General features: G+C 41.6%; 1 protein-coding gene across 1 annotated transcript in view; it reads right to left on the bottom strand.

The window, feature by feature from the left end:
* The window catches only part of CHPT1 (choline phosphotransferase 1), a 29,084-nt gene that overhangs the window by 187 nt on the left and 10,528 nt on the right, over nt 1–18,369 (bottom strand). Inside the window, exons 2-8 of the mRNA XM_066591411.1 lie at nt 13,271–13,418; nt 13,002–13,143; nt 11,918–12,002; nt 7,837–7,968; nt 5,499–5,657; nt 4,501–4,626; nt 3,288–3,398 (exon numbers count right to left, since the gene is read on the bottom strand). Of these exons, the coding sequence (XP_066447508.1) occupies nt 3,288–3,398; nt 4,501–4,626; nt 5,499–5,657; nt 7,837–7,968; nt 11,918–12,002; nt 13,002–13,143; nt 13,271–13,418 (903 nt within the window). The remainder of the gene's footprint in view (nt 1–3,287; nt 3,399–4,500; nt 4,627–5,498; nt 5,658–7,836; nt 7,969–11,917; nt 12,003–13,001; nt 13,144–13,270; nt 13,419–18,369) is intronic.

The raw sequence follows: 18,369 nt of genomic DNA, 5'->3' as shown, positions 1-18,369 counted from the left end.
TTATTCACCAAATATATAAAGTTGCGTTTTAAAGTCATGATTTAGAAAGTTATGTTTGGTTTACGTAACACAATTTGCAATGTTATGTAACAGTCATGTTCAAAACACCGAATAAAGATTTGTGAGTTTATGAAAGTGTTTGTGTGTTGGGGAGGGTTTTTTTTTTTAGTTTTTACAAGAAACAGTGTCACTCTTGACCATGGACTTATCTAGTATTCAAAATAAAGGTATGCTCAGAACAATTAAAAATCTTACAGAAAGATTATGTGATAAAGATAAGAAGAATCTGCAGTAGTCTCTGCTACTTACATGCAGCGGGTTAATACAACATGATTGCTGCAGGTCTGCAACAGAGACCAGTGGGAGCACAGCCGCGGTAGCAGACTTGTCAGGAAAGCAATACTTGCTCACCATCTTATTACAGCACCTGCAAGATTTTTTTTAATGTCCCAGAAACCCCCTTTAAAGGGTGCTGAACTACAAACGCAGACAAAGACCATGTTTAACCCCTTAACGACCGGGCCATAGTGTTTTTACGTCCTGCAGCTGCAGGACGTGTATGGAGGGAGGTAGCGCCGCTATCTCCCTCCATACAGTGCGGGCGTCAGCTGTTTATTACAGCTGACACCCGGGGGCAATAGCCGCGCTCGGCCGTTCGGGGCTATTAACCCTTTAAATGCCGCTGTCAATTCTGACAGCGGCATTTAAATCCCCCGAACGCTGTTTGGGGGTCCCGCACGGCCCCCCCGCGGTGAGATCGGGGGATCCGTGCAGGTGTCATGGTAGCCGGGGGCCTAATGAATGGCCCCAGGGCTGCCTTAGTAGACTGCCTATCAAGCCATCCACACAGGGTGGCTTGAAAGACTGCCTGTAAAAAAGCAGTATGACGTAATGCTATAGCATTACGTCATACTGCAGGAGCGATCAAAGCATCGCATGTTAAAGTCCCCCAGGGGGACTTCAAAGTAAAGTAAAGTAAAAAAAGATCAATAAAGTTTTTTAAATTGTAAAAAAAAAAAAAAAAGAGTTATAAAAGTTTAAATCACCCCCCTTTTGCCATATCCATTATTAAAAAATCTAAATCATAAAATAAAAATATGTATTTGATATCGCCGCGTCCGTAAAAGTCCGATCTATCAAAGTAGTGCATTATTTTTCTGCACGGTGAACGTCGTCCGAAAAAAAAATAAAGAACGCCAGAAATGCATTTTTTTAGTTACCCTGTCTCCCAGAACAAACGTAATAAAAAGCGATCAAAAATTCGTATGTATTCCAAATTGATACTATCGGAAACTACAGGACATCCCGCAAAAAATGAGCCCTTGCTCAACTACGTCGACGGAAAAATAAAAAAGTTATCGCGTGCACAAAATGATCGCAGAAAATAATTGAAAAAAATTTTATATCTTAAAAAAAAATAAAAATGCAAGTACTACAGCAAAAAAAATACTATACAAGTTTGGTATCGTAGTAATGGTACTGACCCATAGAATAAAAATATCAGGTCGTTTTTGTTGCAGTTTGTGCGTCGTAGAAACAGGACGCACCGAAAGATGGTGGAATGTCGTTTTTTTTCCCACTTCTCTCCGCTAAGAATTTTTAAAACGTTTTTCAGTACATTATATGGTAAATAAATAGTGCCATTGAAAAATACAACTCGTCCCGCAAAAAACAAGCCCTCATACAGCGACGTCGATGGATAAATAAAGGAGCTACGATTTTTTAAAAAGGGAGTAGGAAAAAACAAAAATGCCCGGTCACTAAGGGGTTAAGAATGGCACCGTTTCTCAGGTCGGTAAGTGGCTGACTCATGTTACCCCTACCAAACAGACTCTTTCTTTGCATTTAACTAAATAGGTGTTCTTACCTCTTAGGCCTCCTGCACAGGGGGAGAATTTCCGCCCGTAGAAGCTGCCATAGGATTGCATTAAAAAACGCAATCCTATGCAGACGGCCGCGATTTGTCCGCGTGAAATCACACGCGGAAAACAAATCGCAGCGTGCTCTATTTCTGTGCGGGTCTCGCATAGGCCCGCACGGAAATGTCACTCCCCGGCTACCGGCTCCGCTCTGTGCATGCGCCAGCTGGCCGACACATCAAAGAGCCAGAGCCGCGGGAGAGGTGAGGGCCGCAATCGTCCCTGCAGGGGCTCGGGTCGGGTCCCGCTGCGAGAATTCTAGCAGCGGGATCCGACCCAGCCGTCTGCAGGTGGCCTTATTAGGAAAACAAAATATTGAACACATCCCTTTTACACACTGCATGTTCATTTCTTTTAATAATTTCAGATTTAGGCTACTCTCTCATATATAGCATAACAAAAACATGTTGTCTAGTGTGCACAATTTCAAGCACAACACAGCAATGCATATTTAATAAAACATTTATTAAACATAAAAACAATTCCGATGAGTAAACTTTTTTGTTTTCTTTTTATAACGAAAATAAATTATTCAGCTTCAGAGCATGCGGGCGCGGACAGCACAAAGAGGTCTCATAAAAAGATTGCTTCCAGTTCATTAATACTGTACAAGTGTTTTAGAACGAAGATTACTAACAATAGAAAAAGTTATGCTATTGGTCCAGAAGAGCGTCAGGTCACACATGGGAATTTGGAATTCTTGGAAAAGAAACTCTTGCAAATTTCTGAATTGAGTTTTTGTCACTTCCCATATAAATAGAAACCTTAAAACAAAATTCCCCGTCACTATAAAATGCCAAAATGAACTGCCCATATGGAGGAGAAGAAACATAATTATTTTAAGTGACTTGCAAAATATTAAAAAGAATTATCTGAATAAAGAGCAAGTCCAGTTGTATTCACAAAAAAAAAAAAAAAAAAGTTTTTAGCGCTGGTTTGTTAATACTTTTTCCTCACAAACCAAGAGTTATATGCAATAACAAAGGGTGTCCTGTGCTATGCAGAGTGCAATCAACATCAGAACAATTGGGAATGCCAAAATAATGCAAAATATAAAAACACCACTCCTCATTAGGAACGTGTCCATCATACTGGCAGTGGATTTGGTCACTGAAGCCACAACTGAGGTACCGTATCTCCCTCCTCTTTTTATTGATTAGGATAGATATTGTGCCGTCTCCTTTGGATTAATTTTAAATTATCTCTTGCTTAATTAAAGAGCACTAATTGTCAAGTTATTAGAAAATAATTAATTTGCTCCCCCTTCAATCCTCATTTTTCTGCTTAGTACTACAAACATGCAATTATTGCTTCATGTTTCTTTTCCTCCACTTTTAGCAGTCAATCGCTATGGGTTTGATTTTGAACCTGCTCTGCAGCTGGCATAGGGGGTATTCTGAAGACAGATATTCGCAGATGTGCTGCTATTTGCAGGCAAATGCCTACGCAGTATCTCAGCAATTCAAACAAAGAAATAACCTACAAAAAGAAAAAAATGCAGGTTAGTACACGTATGGGCTCAGTATTCTGAAATGCACACTTTACAAATGTTATTCTGATATAATGTGTCAGTGTATTCAGACAGCAACCCTCAGTCTCAAGTATACAATAAAATACAGACATTGTCCGGTATAAAACTATTAGCTACTGTGCAGCTTATTGTTATATATACTGAATCATATTGCTAGACTATTTATGCTTTTGAGGTGCTGCACTCTATCCAGTGGATGCCTCTGTATGGAAAAGTGAACTTGACTACGCTCTTGTATACAAAAAATAAGAAAGGGGGGTATACCAATGGCCGTAAGGACACTGTTGTCCCCCGCTTTGGATGAATGACGGGGCTTATTGCTACGGTACATATATACATTTCCTTATACAGGGTCAGCAGGATTTCTTTCAATACACAGTGAAGAAGGGTTCAGTTTTGGTGCAGTAATGTGATATAGAAGTAAACATTGCTTAATAAAGTACTCAACTTTGAAAGCAGTGAACAGTACTACTCCACCATAAGATGATATACTAGAACAAGGCTTTAAGAGCTCCCAACGTCCTACAGTTTTAATCACTTTAAGGCCGAATACCCACGGATGGATTATCACTGCGGAGTTCGCAGTCAGACACCCGCCCCAAATTCCATAGCAATGTCCATCCATAGACATGCTGTGGTAAAGAATTCTCCCCTGACCATGAGTGGAAATCAACTGCGATTTTCTGCACGCAGGGGAGAATAGCAGCATGTTCTATTCTATGTGGAAAATCATGCGGACGGCTTCCATTGCAGTCAATGGAAGCAGTCCGTCCTGCGATACTTCCACAAGAATCTGCGTTATAGCCCAGCTTGTCATGTGCTACACCGTACATGTACGCCAGGTCGCTGGGCAAGACGCTCGCTGCAGATCTGGAGAGGCGAGTGTAGCGTCTCTGACGGCGCCGCTGCGAGATTTCGTAGGCGGAATTTAAGAACACCTAGTTATCACTTACTAATCTACTTTTAAACCATAAAGATCTGCACTTTTACTCCTATAATATACTCTAGTACATAAGATTATGGATCACACACATTGCAATAAGTACTTACGAGTGCCACCCATAGAACAATGTACTCATCAATGAAGCTGTTGAAATACTGATCAAGAAATAGAAGACCTGGTCCAATAAATGCAGAATCCTGAAGATACAGTTCACTTTTGGTCATGTGTGCCAACTGTAAGAAGTCATTAAGATTTGATTATATAACCTGAAATATTTTAAACACACACTATTACTTTGCTAAAGTTTGATGTAACGAAGACTACTCTGAAACACTGATAGCATCTGTGTTAGGCCCCCTGCACATGGGCGGAAATTCCGCGGTGCTATTTCCCGCAGAATTTCCGCCTGTGGAAGCTGCCATAGGAATGCATTAGAGAACGCAATCCTAGGCAGACGGCCGCGATTTGTCCGCGTGAAAATACACGCGGCATGTTCTATTTGCGAGACCCGCACAGCAAAGTCACTCCCGGGCCGCCGGCTCCAGTCTGCGCATGCCCATGAATTACTGGGAATGGGAGGGGGGGGGGGGGGGCCGTCAGGCCAGGAATGCTGCAATAGGTACACAAACATTTTTAACCAGACAGTAATTCAGGGACCATAAACTTTTACTCCCTTATCAGTGTCTAGTTAAAAATGTTTGTGTACCTGTTGCAGTATTCCTTTTACGTGCAAACCAATTACATCCATGTCTGTGCCTTGTCATAAGTGTGTATAAATATTCAGGCCTCTTCAGATCTATTCTATTTTAGCCTGACGAACAGCCTGAGAGGTTCGCAAGCTCGCTATTACATCATGTATTTTTGTTAGCCATTAAAAGGTATATCTACAAGATTACGTGGTTTGTCTTGCTGGAAACAATCACCAATATAGGCAATAGGGATTTAGCATACGTCGTAAATATGCATGTACATGCGTATTTGCTGTGTAGTGTGTATTATGCACATAATATGCAGGTCACATACTCCCGTAGAAGTGAGCCCTTAGAGTTGTCCGACAATACAGTATATTAGACAGTTCAGTATAAAAGTACAAGCGGAGACTTACCACAAGCTTAATGGTGATTTTGGCACTCACAAACCCAAAGGTTAAGGTATAAAGACACGGATGCTTGAAGAATAAGTCAGTCGTTGACTTTTTGTAAATCATTAGTCCCAATATTAGAACTAGTCCAATATGAAGACCAGGAGATAATACGCTTGTTCCCTGTCAGAAGGTGAAAAGGTTATTTTTGTACATTTATTTTTGTCCGTTAACATTTTTCTATAGATTTGTCCAATTTCCTGCTCAACATGGTAGATGTCCCTGTCCAGCCCTCAGATTAATCACTTAGCAGCCTGATTACTACAGACGATTAGCCCAGGGGCGGCACTAGCTCTGGACATCCAGGGCACATGCCCCGGATTCTAGGTCTAGATCTCCCAGCTAGTGCCACTGTATAAGGAACTCATGGTCTCCCTTCCCTACCATTCACTGTCTTCTAGGCCATTGTTTGGGGGCACTGAGAAGATTACTATTGAAAGGATGGCACTTTTAATTCATTTTTTCCTCCCCACCTTCAAAAAAAAAAATTAAAAAAAAAAAAAAATCATAAATTAATTTTTCCAGTGACATAGCTACATGAAAACTTAATTTTTGCAGGATGGGTTGTATTTTTCAATGGTGCAGGATTATCTGCAGAACACCTACAGGTGGTGAAAAGAGCAGAAAGTCTAAGTGCAACTTCAGCGAATAGCTGCAGAGTAGACAGCAATGTCAAAGAAGAGGGCACTGCTGTGGCAGCTCCTCCTGTGCAGCTCAGTGACATGCAACCATTTAGGATCTACATGTCCCCTTGGAAACCTGCATTTGGGAGACCGTAGAGAAATGATTACCGGCTCTGGTATGACAGTAGTCAGCGCACTTTACTAATTCTGGAACTTGTTCCTAGTTGAACTTTAGGTTTCTTCAAATTGGGCAAAAGAGAAAAACTGACATTTAATATCCCCAAAACAATATATGATAAGGGTGACACAAGAGCGATTATATAATTTAACCATAGTGTGGTTACTGATGATTATCTATAATTACTGTCTGCACTTCTTAGTGAAAGTTTTTGAAGATAGTATATACAGATTTCAACCCTTTCCCTGATGCAACTTGACGACAAACCTTATCTCACACAAGTTCTTCCAGATAGTTCCAGAACAACATAGCTGTATACTTCAATTCAAGCGCTGACTATGGGATGACATCTTTTTATTTGCTATGCATCTCTTACAATCTGACAGCAATAGCCTTTTCCAGTGCTTGCTATCCAATATTTGCCCATTCAAGCCTTTCAGGACTAAAGGATCATTAATGTTTTTTTAAATAACGATTGTCAAGGTGAATATTTTTTCTTATTTCGTAGTGTACCATTGTTTTACAAGACACATGAACATCTCTCATAACTTCAAAACTGAGAAAGGTTAAGCTTGATGACCATGTATCTTTTCTCATCCTAAGTAACGTAATCTTCTCAGATTCTTGGCGTTCTATAGAGAAACACTAACATAAGTTTTCCTTTGTTCTAGGACTTTGTACACCATTGTTGATAATATCCATTACATTTACTAGATAAAATAACCCTCTAATTCTCAATAGTTTGTTACTTGCCAACGACACAGCCATTATGACCCAGAACAAAGGTCCCAATTATGTTTTTAAAGCAGTTGTGCGAAGTTATAAAACCAGCCCTTATTCACAGGATAGAGGGGGTTCTGAAAGTCCCCACATGAATGGCGTGAAGGACATGCATGCACAGCGCCAGTTTATTTTACTGCAAACGTCTGTACTGGCGTGCCAAGTAGCTGGTTTCATTAGTTTATTAATTAGGTACAGTATTAAAGTAAATAGGCAGGGAAGCCAGTGCAAAAATGGAAGTAAGGGTCTTGTTTGTAGCTTTAGGTTACCTTCTCTCTACATGAGGTTGGCATATTGTGACACGGGACAACAGTTTGTTTCTTTGTACAGGACATCCATTTTAAGCAGGATGCATGATAAATGTCTGCCTGCACTGGGAGGTGTATAGTTTTTTTTTTTTTTTATTACTTGTATTAGATTACTTTTCTACTTCTAAGAAAAATGTTTCCTTCTGAATTTGGGAATCCGGTGCTTACATCCTGCACCATTTTTCTGTTTTAGTGTCAAGAAGATAGCCATTTCAGTTTGGGGTCAAATTAGGAAGAAGAAATTATAGGCATGGCGGTCTGATTCAAGGAATACCCGTGTGAGATTAAAAGCAATCTTATTCATACTAATGACTCTACATCTACTCTGACCCAGTATATTTAATGTCAGTAATGCACCTTTACACTATACAAAATGGCATACATCACACATAGTAAATGTAAAATATACTTACTGCTACAGTAGATCCATTTTTGCCTACTCCACCACTGAGAATGACTCTAAAGTAGTTGTTACAGGAGTAAATTATTCCTGACACAATCCCCACGAGTGGAATGGCTTTCAGCGGCAATCCAGTCATAGGAATCTTAAAAGAAAACATGTAATGCGTAAGGCTGGTTATACACACTACATACAGCAACCTTTTTTGGGATCTAGTTTACAGTATTTTTTTTAGGGGGTGGTTTGTACTAAAAGGCAGCGCCCAGATGTTAACTCAAAACCTACAGTAAAAATGCAAGAATGTCTACAAACTTAGCAGTTAGTATTGTGGGTCAGTTTCATTTCTCTATATGATTCTCAATACAATTTTGGAAAGGACAGTTTAAAAATGCCACTAAAGACCCTTCAAACTGCTGGTTTTTTTTACATGTGTTTTAACACGCTAAAGAGAAACTAGTTAAAAAACACCATGAAATATAATATTCAGTATTAGTCATAGGAATTGTGCAATATTAACCCCCGACTTTAAATAATGCATAGGATTATTAAATTAGTTGCACAAATACTCTAATGCAGTGGATTGCAAGCTGTCGCTGTTCAGCCATTGAGAAACCACAACTCCCAGTATGCCTTGATCCTGTGCTTTGGTTAACCATACTATTTATGTTTAATCATATTTTTATTAAAGTTTGCATATATATCAAAATAAAATAAACAGTAGCAAGTAGGTCTCGCAGAACCATATAAATTGTAAGAAACATTTAACCAATTGCCTAATCTATGGAGCCGGTTTACTAAGGTTATTATATGTCAAACCAAAAGGAGGTAATATCTTAGTTACAACTTTTAACACAACCAAGTTGAACTCTATATAGGCTTCATATTAATAGCTTAGTAAAAGGGAATTTACCAGAGAAGAGAGAAAAGGAAGAAGTAGGGAAGGAAAAAAAAGAGAGAAAAAAAGGGGGGGGTGGGGGTGGAGGAGTTTCAGATAAATACCAAAGGAGTAAATTGGGGGGAGGGTGGGGTGCCCTGAGGTATCACTAGTAGCGTGAGGTTAAGATTAACAAGGCCTGAAAATCAGAGGTGCTTTGAAACTCTAGCCAAGGGTTCCACATTGCTATAAATTTCCTGTATCCACTCGCGGGTAATGAGTGTTTGTGGAGTCTTCCAATGTCTGGGGATAACGGCACATGCTGGGGTTAGGAAATGGCATAAGATATCCTGCTTTATTGAGGAGATAGATCCTGGGAGGTTGGACAATAGAGCGATCTAAAGGGACGCTGTAATTGATCGAAACCATACTATTTATATTGGTGCCTTACAGCTCTGCTTTTAAATTCTTCCACCGTTTACAAATGTCATCAAGTAACATGTAGGGCCAAGATTGTCTTACCGGATGCTTCGTCGAAGAGGAATCAACTCCAGTTCCAGCCACCAGTATGTCACATGACCACAGCACTGACAACTCCAATTCCACACTGTCTGCGTGTGGACTAAAAAGTAACTCTCTATGCAGGTCTATGAAATGGACATCGAGGCTTTCATGGATTTTCATATGGAAACACTTCTCGTCGACATAGCAGACGCAATTGGATTGAAGTAGTCAGTACAGGAGTCACAAAATGTACAGGCAGTCAGGACCAGAGCAAATTCCTCTTTAATAAAGCGCTGGGTTAGACAACTTTTGGCCTACATGTTCCTTCATGACATTCCAGATAGTCTCATACATGTTTCTATTGGAAATAAATCTGGCGACTGGGCAGCCATGGAAGTGTTACAATGTTGTGGAGGCATTCCTGTGACCCCCTTGTATGTGCGGCCAAATATTACCCTGCTGGAAAATGCCTTTTGGAAGCTGCGATGAGAGGAACACTTGGCTACAGGATGTCCTGAACATATCGCTGAGCTGTCATTGTCCCTCGTACAATTACTAGGGGCACCGTCATCTGCGATGGTCTACCAGACCATCACACCAGCAGTGGGGACACACAACATAGGCAGAATTGAGGCGCTCATTCTGTGGCAGTCTAGTTTCATCATTTACCACACCACTGCAAATAGAGGGGACGGTGGCTGGGTGTTAAAGGCAGTACATAATGGGCGCTATCAGACCAAATATCCTTCAGCCAAGACCTTGGTAATGGAACTGACAGACACTGGGGCCTGTAATGATAGGGTGACCTGTCTCTGGATAGCAGACAACGAAACAGTTGGAGCTGCTCATGCTTGTCGGGGGATCAGACAATCCTTTTTACTGGTGCCCTCACAAATCCACTGATCCCAATACCTCTTAACAGTCTGGTCAGAGCAGCCTAGATAGTAGGCAATTAGTCAAAATGATCATCCAGCTTCTTGCATTCCAATAATACACCCCTCTCAAACTGGGTGAAATCTCTGTTTGCACCGTAGAGGCGTCTAGTGGTCAACAAGCGCTACACAAGCGGAAAGAGAGGTGGCTACACACAAGGAGCCTCTGAGAGCCTTTTATAGGCCAAGGGTGGAACCACCTTTAGTGCCTCAGGTGACAGACTGTTCATCTAATCACCCACAACTCTAATCATTTGCATATCTGCCTGAGATGGAACTGCAGGACGAGTTTTGCAGCAAAATGACAACTTCTGGGTGCTCTTTGGAAGCCATCATAGCAGCTAGTCTCTACCCACAAGCACAGGGAAAACTAAGAAATAGAGATGAAGCCTGCAGAGGAGAAAACTGCTGAAAATGCAGAATATAAGTCATATATTGGCCAGTAATAGAATTATTGTGCACACACGACAGCTTATTATGAAATGTTAGGTATGTTTTAATTCTAGTATTCCTATTCGCAACGGTTTTCAAACTGTTCAAAAATGCAAAATTTGATTTAGCAATTTCAGTAAAGTAACAACTTATTTTATACACATGGTCCACACACACTGCTTATTTAAAATCAATCTTTTTATGAAAGAACACATCAAAATAATTACCTGGAAATCCTTCAATCTTTAAAAAATTTCCATGGGCAGCAGAAAGTGAAGAGAAGACAAATAAGGGTCTATTTACAGCAAAAGATTTATCCTTTGAACGAGTGAATGAGGTCAGCGTTTGATTGGGCAGCCTGTTTATACAGGCAGATACATTGTTGGCTCATTCACACAAGAAATCATTAAGTTGTTCATATTCATCTGAACTATCTGTATTTATAGTGAATGAGCCAACGATGATTTGTTTGCCTGCATAAAATGAACGAAAAGCAAACAATTTATTGTTTGATCGTTGGCCGTTTACACACTGAAGGATTATTGGTCATTCAAAAATCATTCCGCCTGATAGGGCCTCACATGACTTCTATCTGATGCAAGCCTTAGAGGTCTCTAAACTCCAGTAATTAACATTGATTACAGTAGGACACACAGACATAAGGTTTAAGAAAATGGGAACTATACACACACACAAACACACATTCTGCTGACTACTTCTATTAAAAAGAACATATTTTTATGTGACCCTGGTTTCCATAGAATAACTTTACTATATAAGTAATGTGTTCAGATATTGCACCAGATTACAGTGGACCCAGCATGTAGCTAGTGCAGTCTGCTCTGGGAATGGGGCAGAAATGCGTCTGTTTCACCTCTACAGGAAACAAAACCGAGCTTCCTACTACTGCATAAAGATTTAGAACTAAAACGGTTAAACAGGCAGACAGACAATATGTGTAACAGCATACAGTTGGGATGAAAGTTTTTGCGATTGCAGATTTTCGTCAGATCATCATCAAGTGAGCCCTTGTAGAGCAAGAATGGTTGTTTATGTAAAGGGAAACATTCTGGGAGACCCCCTGTGGCATTGGAACAAGTGGACCGTGTTCGTGAAAAAGCTCACAGAAGCATTCGTAACTCAGTCAAAAAAAAAATAAATTGAAGCATTTTGGCCATATCAATAATAGTGGTTTCTATTAAAAGCATCTATTACGACACACGATTCCTAATGAGTGAATGAAAATGGTCCTGTAAAAACACAGAAGCCGAGCTCTGATCTCTTAATAGAGTGAGAGTGAAATGTTGTCAGAGGCGCACAGAATGACAGGCTATGATATTTCCACATATTACCTCATAATCCCAAACACCAGTGCCAAAAAACGCAGACAGCAAAAACATTGCCGTCACGGAAAGCTGCAGCTCCGTCACATCAATCCTAGAAGAAATGACATTTTTAGGTGTAGAACATATAACACATCGTTTTCTAAAAATAAATCCCTTTTTAAGGCCTCACTAAAAACGCAATAAAAGTGATCAAAAAAGCCGTATGTACCCCAAAATGGTACCAGTAAAAACTACGGCTCGTCACGCAAAAAATAGGCCCTCACAGAGCGCCGTACATTAAAAAATAAAAAAGTTACAGGACTTTGAATGCAGCGATTTAGAATAGAAAAAAAGATTTCCAAAAAAAAGGGTTTTTATTGCAGAAAAGTGGGAAAACCTAAAAAAATGAATTTCGGTATCGTTGTAACCGTACCGGTCCGCAAAAAAAATGGAATGTCTCATTTATGCTGCATGATTAACGCTGTAAAAAAAAATAAAAAAAAAATCTATGGCAGAATTGATGCGTTTTCTCTCCGTTATCATAAAAAAAAAAAAATAAAAGTTTTACAATATAGTCTATGTACCCAAAAGTGTTGCCGATAAAAACTACAGTTCACCACGCAAAAAACAAGCGCTCATACGGCCGCGTCGATTTAAAAATAAAAAAGTTATGACTTTTGATAAACGGAGAAGAAAATCCGCCCAAAATTGTTGCGTCCTAAAGCCCAAAATAGGCCATGTCATGAAGGGGTTAAACATCATTTACAGTAAAAAAAAAAAAAAAAAATCCAAAACACTTGATTTTTAGTCCACTCTACCTCCAAGAAAATGCAGACTACAAACAGTTCTGCAAAAAAATAAACTCTCACACAATTCCATGGACAAAAAAGTAAACCTTATAGGTCTACAAATGCAGCAACACAAAGATAAACTAGTAGAAAAGTAGAAAAACAAAAAACTTCTTCAGAACGCATTGTAAGGTTAAAGTCTAATCAAGTGACTGCTGTAGCCATTACTGAGTGGTGGAACAAGATTTCAGGTGCTTTGAAGACAAATATTGTCCCTTCATTTAGATTTTAGAAAATATATATAAATCACAACAAGAACTTACAAGCCAAACCTCAGGGTACCACAGACATAGGTCTGCCACTGGGCACAAAAGAACATGAACATGCTGATAAAGCAACAGAAAAACATCCAGCTGGGCAGAGTTCCAAGACGTACTGCGGCTATTGTCCCCACGGATACAAACACTGTGTGGGAAGAGAACAATCATTACAATTAGGAACTCACTATTCATTCCAGGCATCTTAAAAATAAACAAGAAAAACAAAAATGAAAGTGCAATAGGAAGATTATTAAACAGACGAGAAGTATTACCTATTGATATAGAGTCACATCCGTGGTCAAACAACTCCCCGAGTGGAGAGCTACTGTTGGTTCTTCGAGCTTGTTTCCCATCAATAGCATCCAATGACTGATACGCAAACAAGCCAATAGCACAAAGTAGAAATGCCCAAGATGGCGCCTGTAGCAAAATAAAAACTTGCTGACATGAGAAAGAAGTTTACAGAGATCAAGAGTTTTTACTCAAGCGTATTACAGGAGCCTGTATCATGGACAAATGTCTTACCCAACTATGGGTCTACTGACCTGAACTGACAGGGACCTACGATCTTGCGAGTACAGAGTCAATAGGCCCGAGGATGGGTCAAGACATTCATCCGTAATACAGGTATAAAAATGCACCTCACTAGTGTAAATGCTGTAGAAAAACCCACCCAGCTAATAGTACAGAAAACCACGGCCATCGCTGGTGGTCAAAATGATTAATTCACGGACTAGAGACATTAACTGGTCATCTAGCTACAATTTAAATGTTGGGTACATTATTATAAAATGCAGTCGCTGTGAGGACTAGAAAAATAGCCACTGGCAAAAAAAAAAAAATCAGCCATCTGTACATTCAGTGACTGGGTCAGTAGTGATTCCCTGTACTACCATGTTTCCCCAAAAATAAGACGCTGTCTTATTTTCAGGGGGCGGTCTTATACTTACCTAGCTGGCGCCGTCTGGGGCTCTCCCACTGGTCTCAACAGTTCGAGACAGGCTTTCTTATAGTTCTCAACACCTATAGAATATCGCTTGCTGGTAATGGGGTTTGTAAACCCCGCCTCCAGTAAGCGATTGCTCCGATTGGTTTTCAAGTGCCGCGGTTCAGCCAATAACTGCGGCGCTCAATAAACCAATCACAGCCATTTAATGCGATGGCTGTGATTGGTACACAGCGTGGCCAATAGGGAGGCGGGGTGCCCGGAGGAAAATTCTCTCTCGGCTCTTCCCCTACCCCTCTCCATTCACTGTAAGCAGCGGCCGTTCGTACAGAACGGCTGTCGTTTACACTGAACGATCGTCGTTTAGTATTTTAAGCATGCTTTAACTGAACGACTGGACGATTCTTGCCCAGTCGTTCAGTTTCTGCATGCTTTTGCATGGGACAATTATCGTCCAAAACCCCGTGGAAGCGCAAACAGCCAGAACGATAATCATCCCGTGTAAAAGGGCCTTTACAGAATTCCGCAGCGGAGCCCGTCACAGCCAGCCTTAAAGAGAGTCTGTCAGCAGTTTTACAGATACAAAACTGCTAACAGCGCTAGGTAGGGCAAGGAGAGCGCGTTGTAATCAGGCCTGTGTGTAGGGCTGTATAGTTGGTAAGCCAGACTTCTGCCTCCTCGGGTTTTCCAGACTCGATCACATAAAAGTAATGTTAAAGTGATACATTTACTACATTAAAAATCAGGCTTTTCAGTCACATCTTAGCTATTAATGTTTTTGATAAACAGGGGCTTAGATTAATAGAACAAATATTTATAGGACATTTCAAAACTTTCCTAAGTTCCTATAAGAGGAAAATGCAACAAGTTCTGCACTGAATTAATTATACCATATTTATAATTATATCCTTTTTTTTTCTTAAGCCAGAGTCAGTAGATTTCTACCGACTCCACCAAAATGGGACTGACTCAGACGCCAAAGCCCTGCCTGTATGCACAATTTTATTAGAAGCAAAACTGGGAAAATGAAGCTGTAATCACCGGTGTGCCACTGCCACAAGTGCTAAAAAAGGGCCTTGCAGTGTTCTGGTTGGAGATTAACCCCTCAGTAACCAGCCCATAGTGTTTCTAAGTCCTGGCCTGCTGGGCTTTAATCCCTGAGGATGCATCCTCTGGGGATTAAAACCTTGCGGGCTCTGGATGTGACAGCTCAATGCTGATGGGTTACCCACCCCCCAGTCACACGATTGCCAGTATCCACTGGATACTGGAGATCACATTAAAGTCAATAGAAAGTAAAAAAAAGTTAAACTTTTAGCCCCCTTATGGATTGGATCCGTAAGGGGAGCTGATAATACTCCCCAGTGTCCTCCGCGATGTCTCCCGACGTTCATTTCCTTGGAGGCCCAGGAAATTTGAAGACTCCCTGCTCCCGGCTAGTAAGAGTAGTCAAGAGCAGGGAGCTGTCACCAGGAGCCGCTATATGCGGTTCCCGGTCATATGATCTATCCAATGGATAACAGCAATCATGTAAAAGTAGAAAAAGTTTTAAAAAGTGTAAAAAAAAAAAAATTATATATATATATCATATCTGTGAAGGGAGATGAAACTAGGTACCCAAGGCCCTCATATTTATCCGGACCTTACCCCGGCGTCTGGGCACGCGCCCGTCGCCAGCAAGAAGGCTTAAGTTTCACCTTCTGTCAAGAATCCGAACCGTGAGGGGAGTTGAAATTACTTACCCAAGGCCTGCGGCGATGTCCCCCGACGGGATCCTTATCGTTTTCTTTAGCTTTGGCGTATGCGTCTGTCACCGAAATGGCGGACACAAGTGCAGAAGCTAGGTAGGGTCTGGGAAATTTAAAATTTCCTTGCTCCTGGCTATTACAGGTAGCTGAGAGCTTGGAGCAGTCCGCGGCGAGTGGTTTCCAGTTACGTGATCGCCATTATCCATCGGATAATGGCAATCACATAAAAGTTAAGACAGTTAAAGTTTGATGCTTCGTTCGGTTTGGGCCCCGTTGTGCATCCAGACGGAATACTACGGCCATAATGGGTATGCTTCTGAACACAGGACAAACATTTGGGATCCATTTTGGGGTGAAAGTCTTCAATCATATGTGTGTTGTACAAAAAAAAAAAAAACTATTTTAAAATGACAATTGTCAAAAAAACGAAAATCGTCATATTTTCCTTGTGCTTGGCTTAGATTCATTCAAAATTGTAAGGTCAAAATACATAGTACACCCCTAGATGAATTCGTTAAGGGGTCTGGTTTCCAAAATGGGGTCATTTGTGGGGGTTCTCTGTCGTTTTGGCCGCTCAAGAGCTCTACAATTGTCTGTTCTGAAAGCCAGCGGCTGCTCCTTTCGGTTTGGGCCCCGTTGTGCATATAAACAGAAGATTAGGGCCACGACTGGTATGATTCTGAACACAGGACAAACCGGGGTATCCACTTTGTGGTGCAAATCCTCATTATTATATGCATTATAGAAAAAAAATGTCTTTAAAATTACATTTTCAAAAATATGAAATTTTATTTTTTCTCCTCTAAATTGCATTAACTCCTGAAAAGAAACTCTGGGGTCAAAATACTCCTGACCCCCCTCAGTAAATATATTAAGGGGTGTATATATATATATTTTTTAATGGGGTCATTTGTGTGGGTATCTATCATTTTGACTCCTATGAGCATTTGCAATCTTCGCTTGGTGTAGGAAAAGAAAGTGTTCCTCAAAATATTAATAAGTAGAGACGAGCGAGCGTACTCGTCCGAGCTTGATACTCGTTCGAGTATTAGGGTGTTCGAGATGCTCGTTACTCGAAACGAGTACCACGCGATGTTCAGGTTACTTTCACTTTCATCTCTGAGACGTTAGCGCGCTTTTCTGGCCAATAGAAAGACAGGGCAGGCATTACAACTTCCCCCTGCGACGTTCAAGCCCTATACCACCCCCCTGCAGTGAGTGGCTGGCGAGATCAGGTGTCACCCGAGTATAAAAATCTGCCCGCCCGCGGCTCGCCACAGATGCATTCTGACATAGTGCAGGGAAAGTGCTGTTGATGCCGGAGCTGCTATAGGGAGAGCGTTAGGAGTGATTTTAGGCTTCAAGAACCCCAACGGTCCTTCTTAGGCCATAGAAATCGCAGATCGCACCTATCTGTTCTCTTCTCTATATGCGCTCAATGGGGCCGGCGGCAGCAGCGCCGACCCCATTGAGAACATATAGAAGACAAATCATTCTTCTCTGCCACAGGTGTAAAAGCTGTGGCAGAGAAGAACGATGTTTGCCCATTGAATTCAATGGAGCCGGCAATACAGCAGGTTCCACTGAAAGCAATGGGCTGCCGGCGTGCGCGGGATGAATTGTCGGGAAGGGCTTAAATATATAAGCCCTTCCCTGCAATTCATCCGGAAATGCGGCCGGCAGTGGGTGTGAAGGGGGTGTGTCAGACTCAGCGCTGAGCCAATCAGGGGGCAGGTCTGACTCACACCCCCTTCACACCCACTGTAGGCCGGCCGCGCTGAACTCCATCTGCCGGGACAAGGTAAGTATATACCGTATATAGTGGCATATAAGACGACTTTTGAACCCTGAAAAATCTGCTCTGAAGTCGGGGGTCGTCTTATACGCCGGTAATACAAAAAAAAAAGAAAGTGTCAAAAAAAAAATTCATTACTCACCTCCCCCGGCGTTCTGCGGCGCTGCTGCAGGCTGTTACTCCCTCCTGGTCCCTGGCAGAGCATTGCTTTCTGGACGCAGGGCTTGAAATCCCCGCCTCCAGAAAGTTACTGTGATTAGCTAACACACGCCGTCAGCCAATCACAGCCATTCAATGACATCATTGTCATTGGCTGTGATTGGCTGAAGGCACGTGTGTTTTCTGGAGGCGGGGATTTCAAGCCCTGCGTCCAGAAAGCAATGCTCTGCCGGGGACCAGGAGGGAGCGACATCCTGCAGCAGCACCGCAGAACGCCGGGGGAAGTGAGTAATGATTTCTATTTTTTGCTCCGCTGTATTCCCGGCGTATAAGGTGACAGTTGGGGGGTCGTCTTATACGTCCCGTCGCCTTATGCGCCGGTATATACGGTATATTTTTTTTATTTTTACACATTTCTGGATGAATTGCAGGGAAGGGCTTATATATTTAACCCCTTCCCGACAATTCATCCCGTGCACGCCGGCAGCCCATTGCTTTCAGTGGAACCTGCTGTATTGCCGGCTCCATTGAATTCAATGGGCTAACATCGTTCTTCTCTGCCACAGCTGTTACTGCTGTGGCAGAGGAGAACGATCTTTATGCTTACAGTGCGGGGGGGGGGGAGCACTCTTGCCGCTATTGTGGCTTAATAGTGGGACCTGGGAACTTGAGATGCAGCCCAACATGTAGCCCCTCGCCTGCCCTATCCGTTGCTGTGTCGTT

The sequence above is a fragment of the Eleutherodactylus coqui genome, chromosome 2 (genome assembly GCF_035609145.1).
Source record: "Eleutherodactylus coqui strain aEleCoq1 chromosome 2, aEleCoq1.hap1, whole genome shotgun sequence".
NCBI lineage: Eukaryota > Metazoa > Chordata > Amphibia > Anura > Eleutherodactylidae > Eleutherodactylus > Eleutherodactylus coqui.
This window is presented reverse-complemented; position numbering and strand designations above follow the sequence as displayed.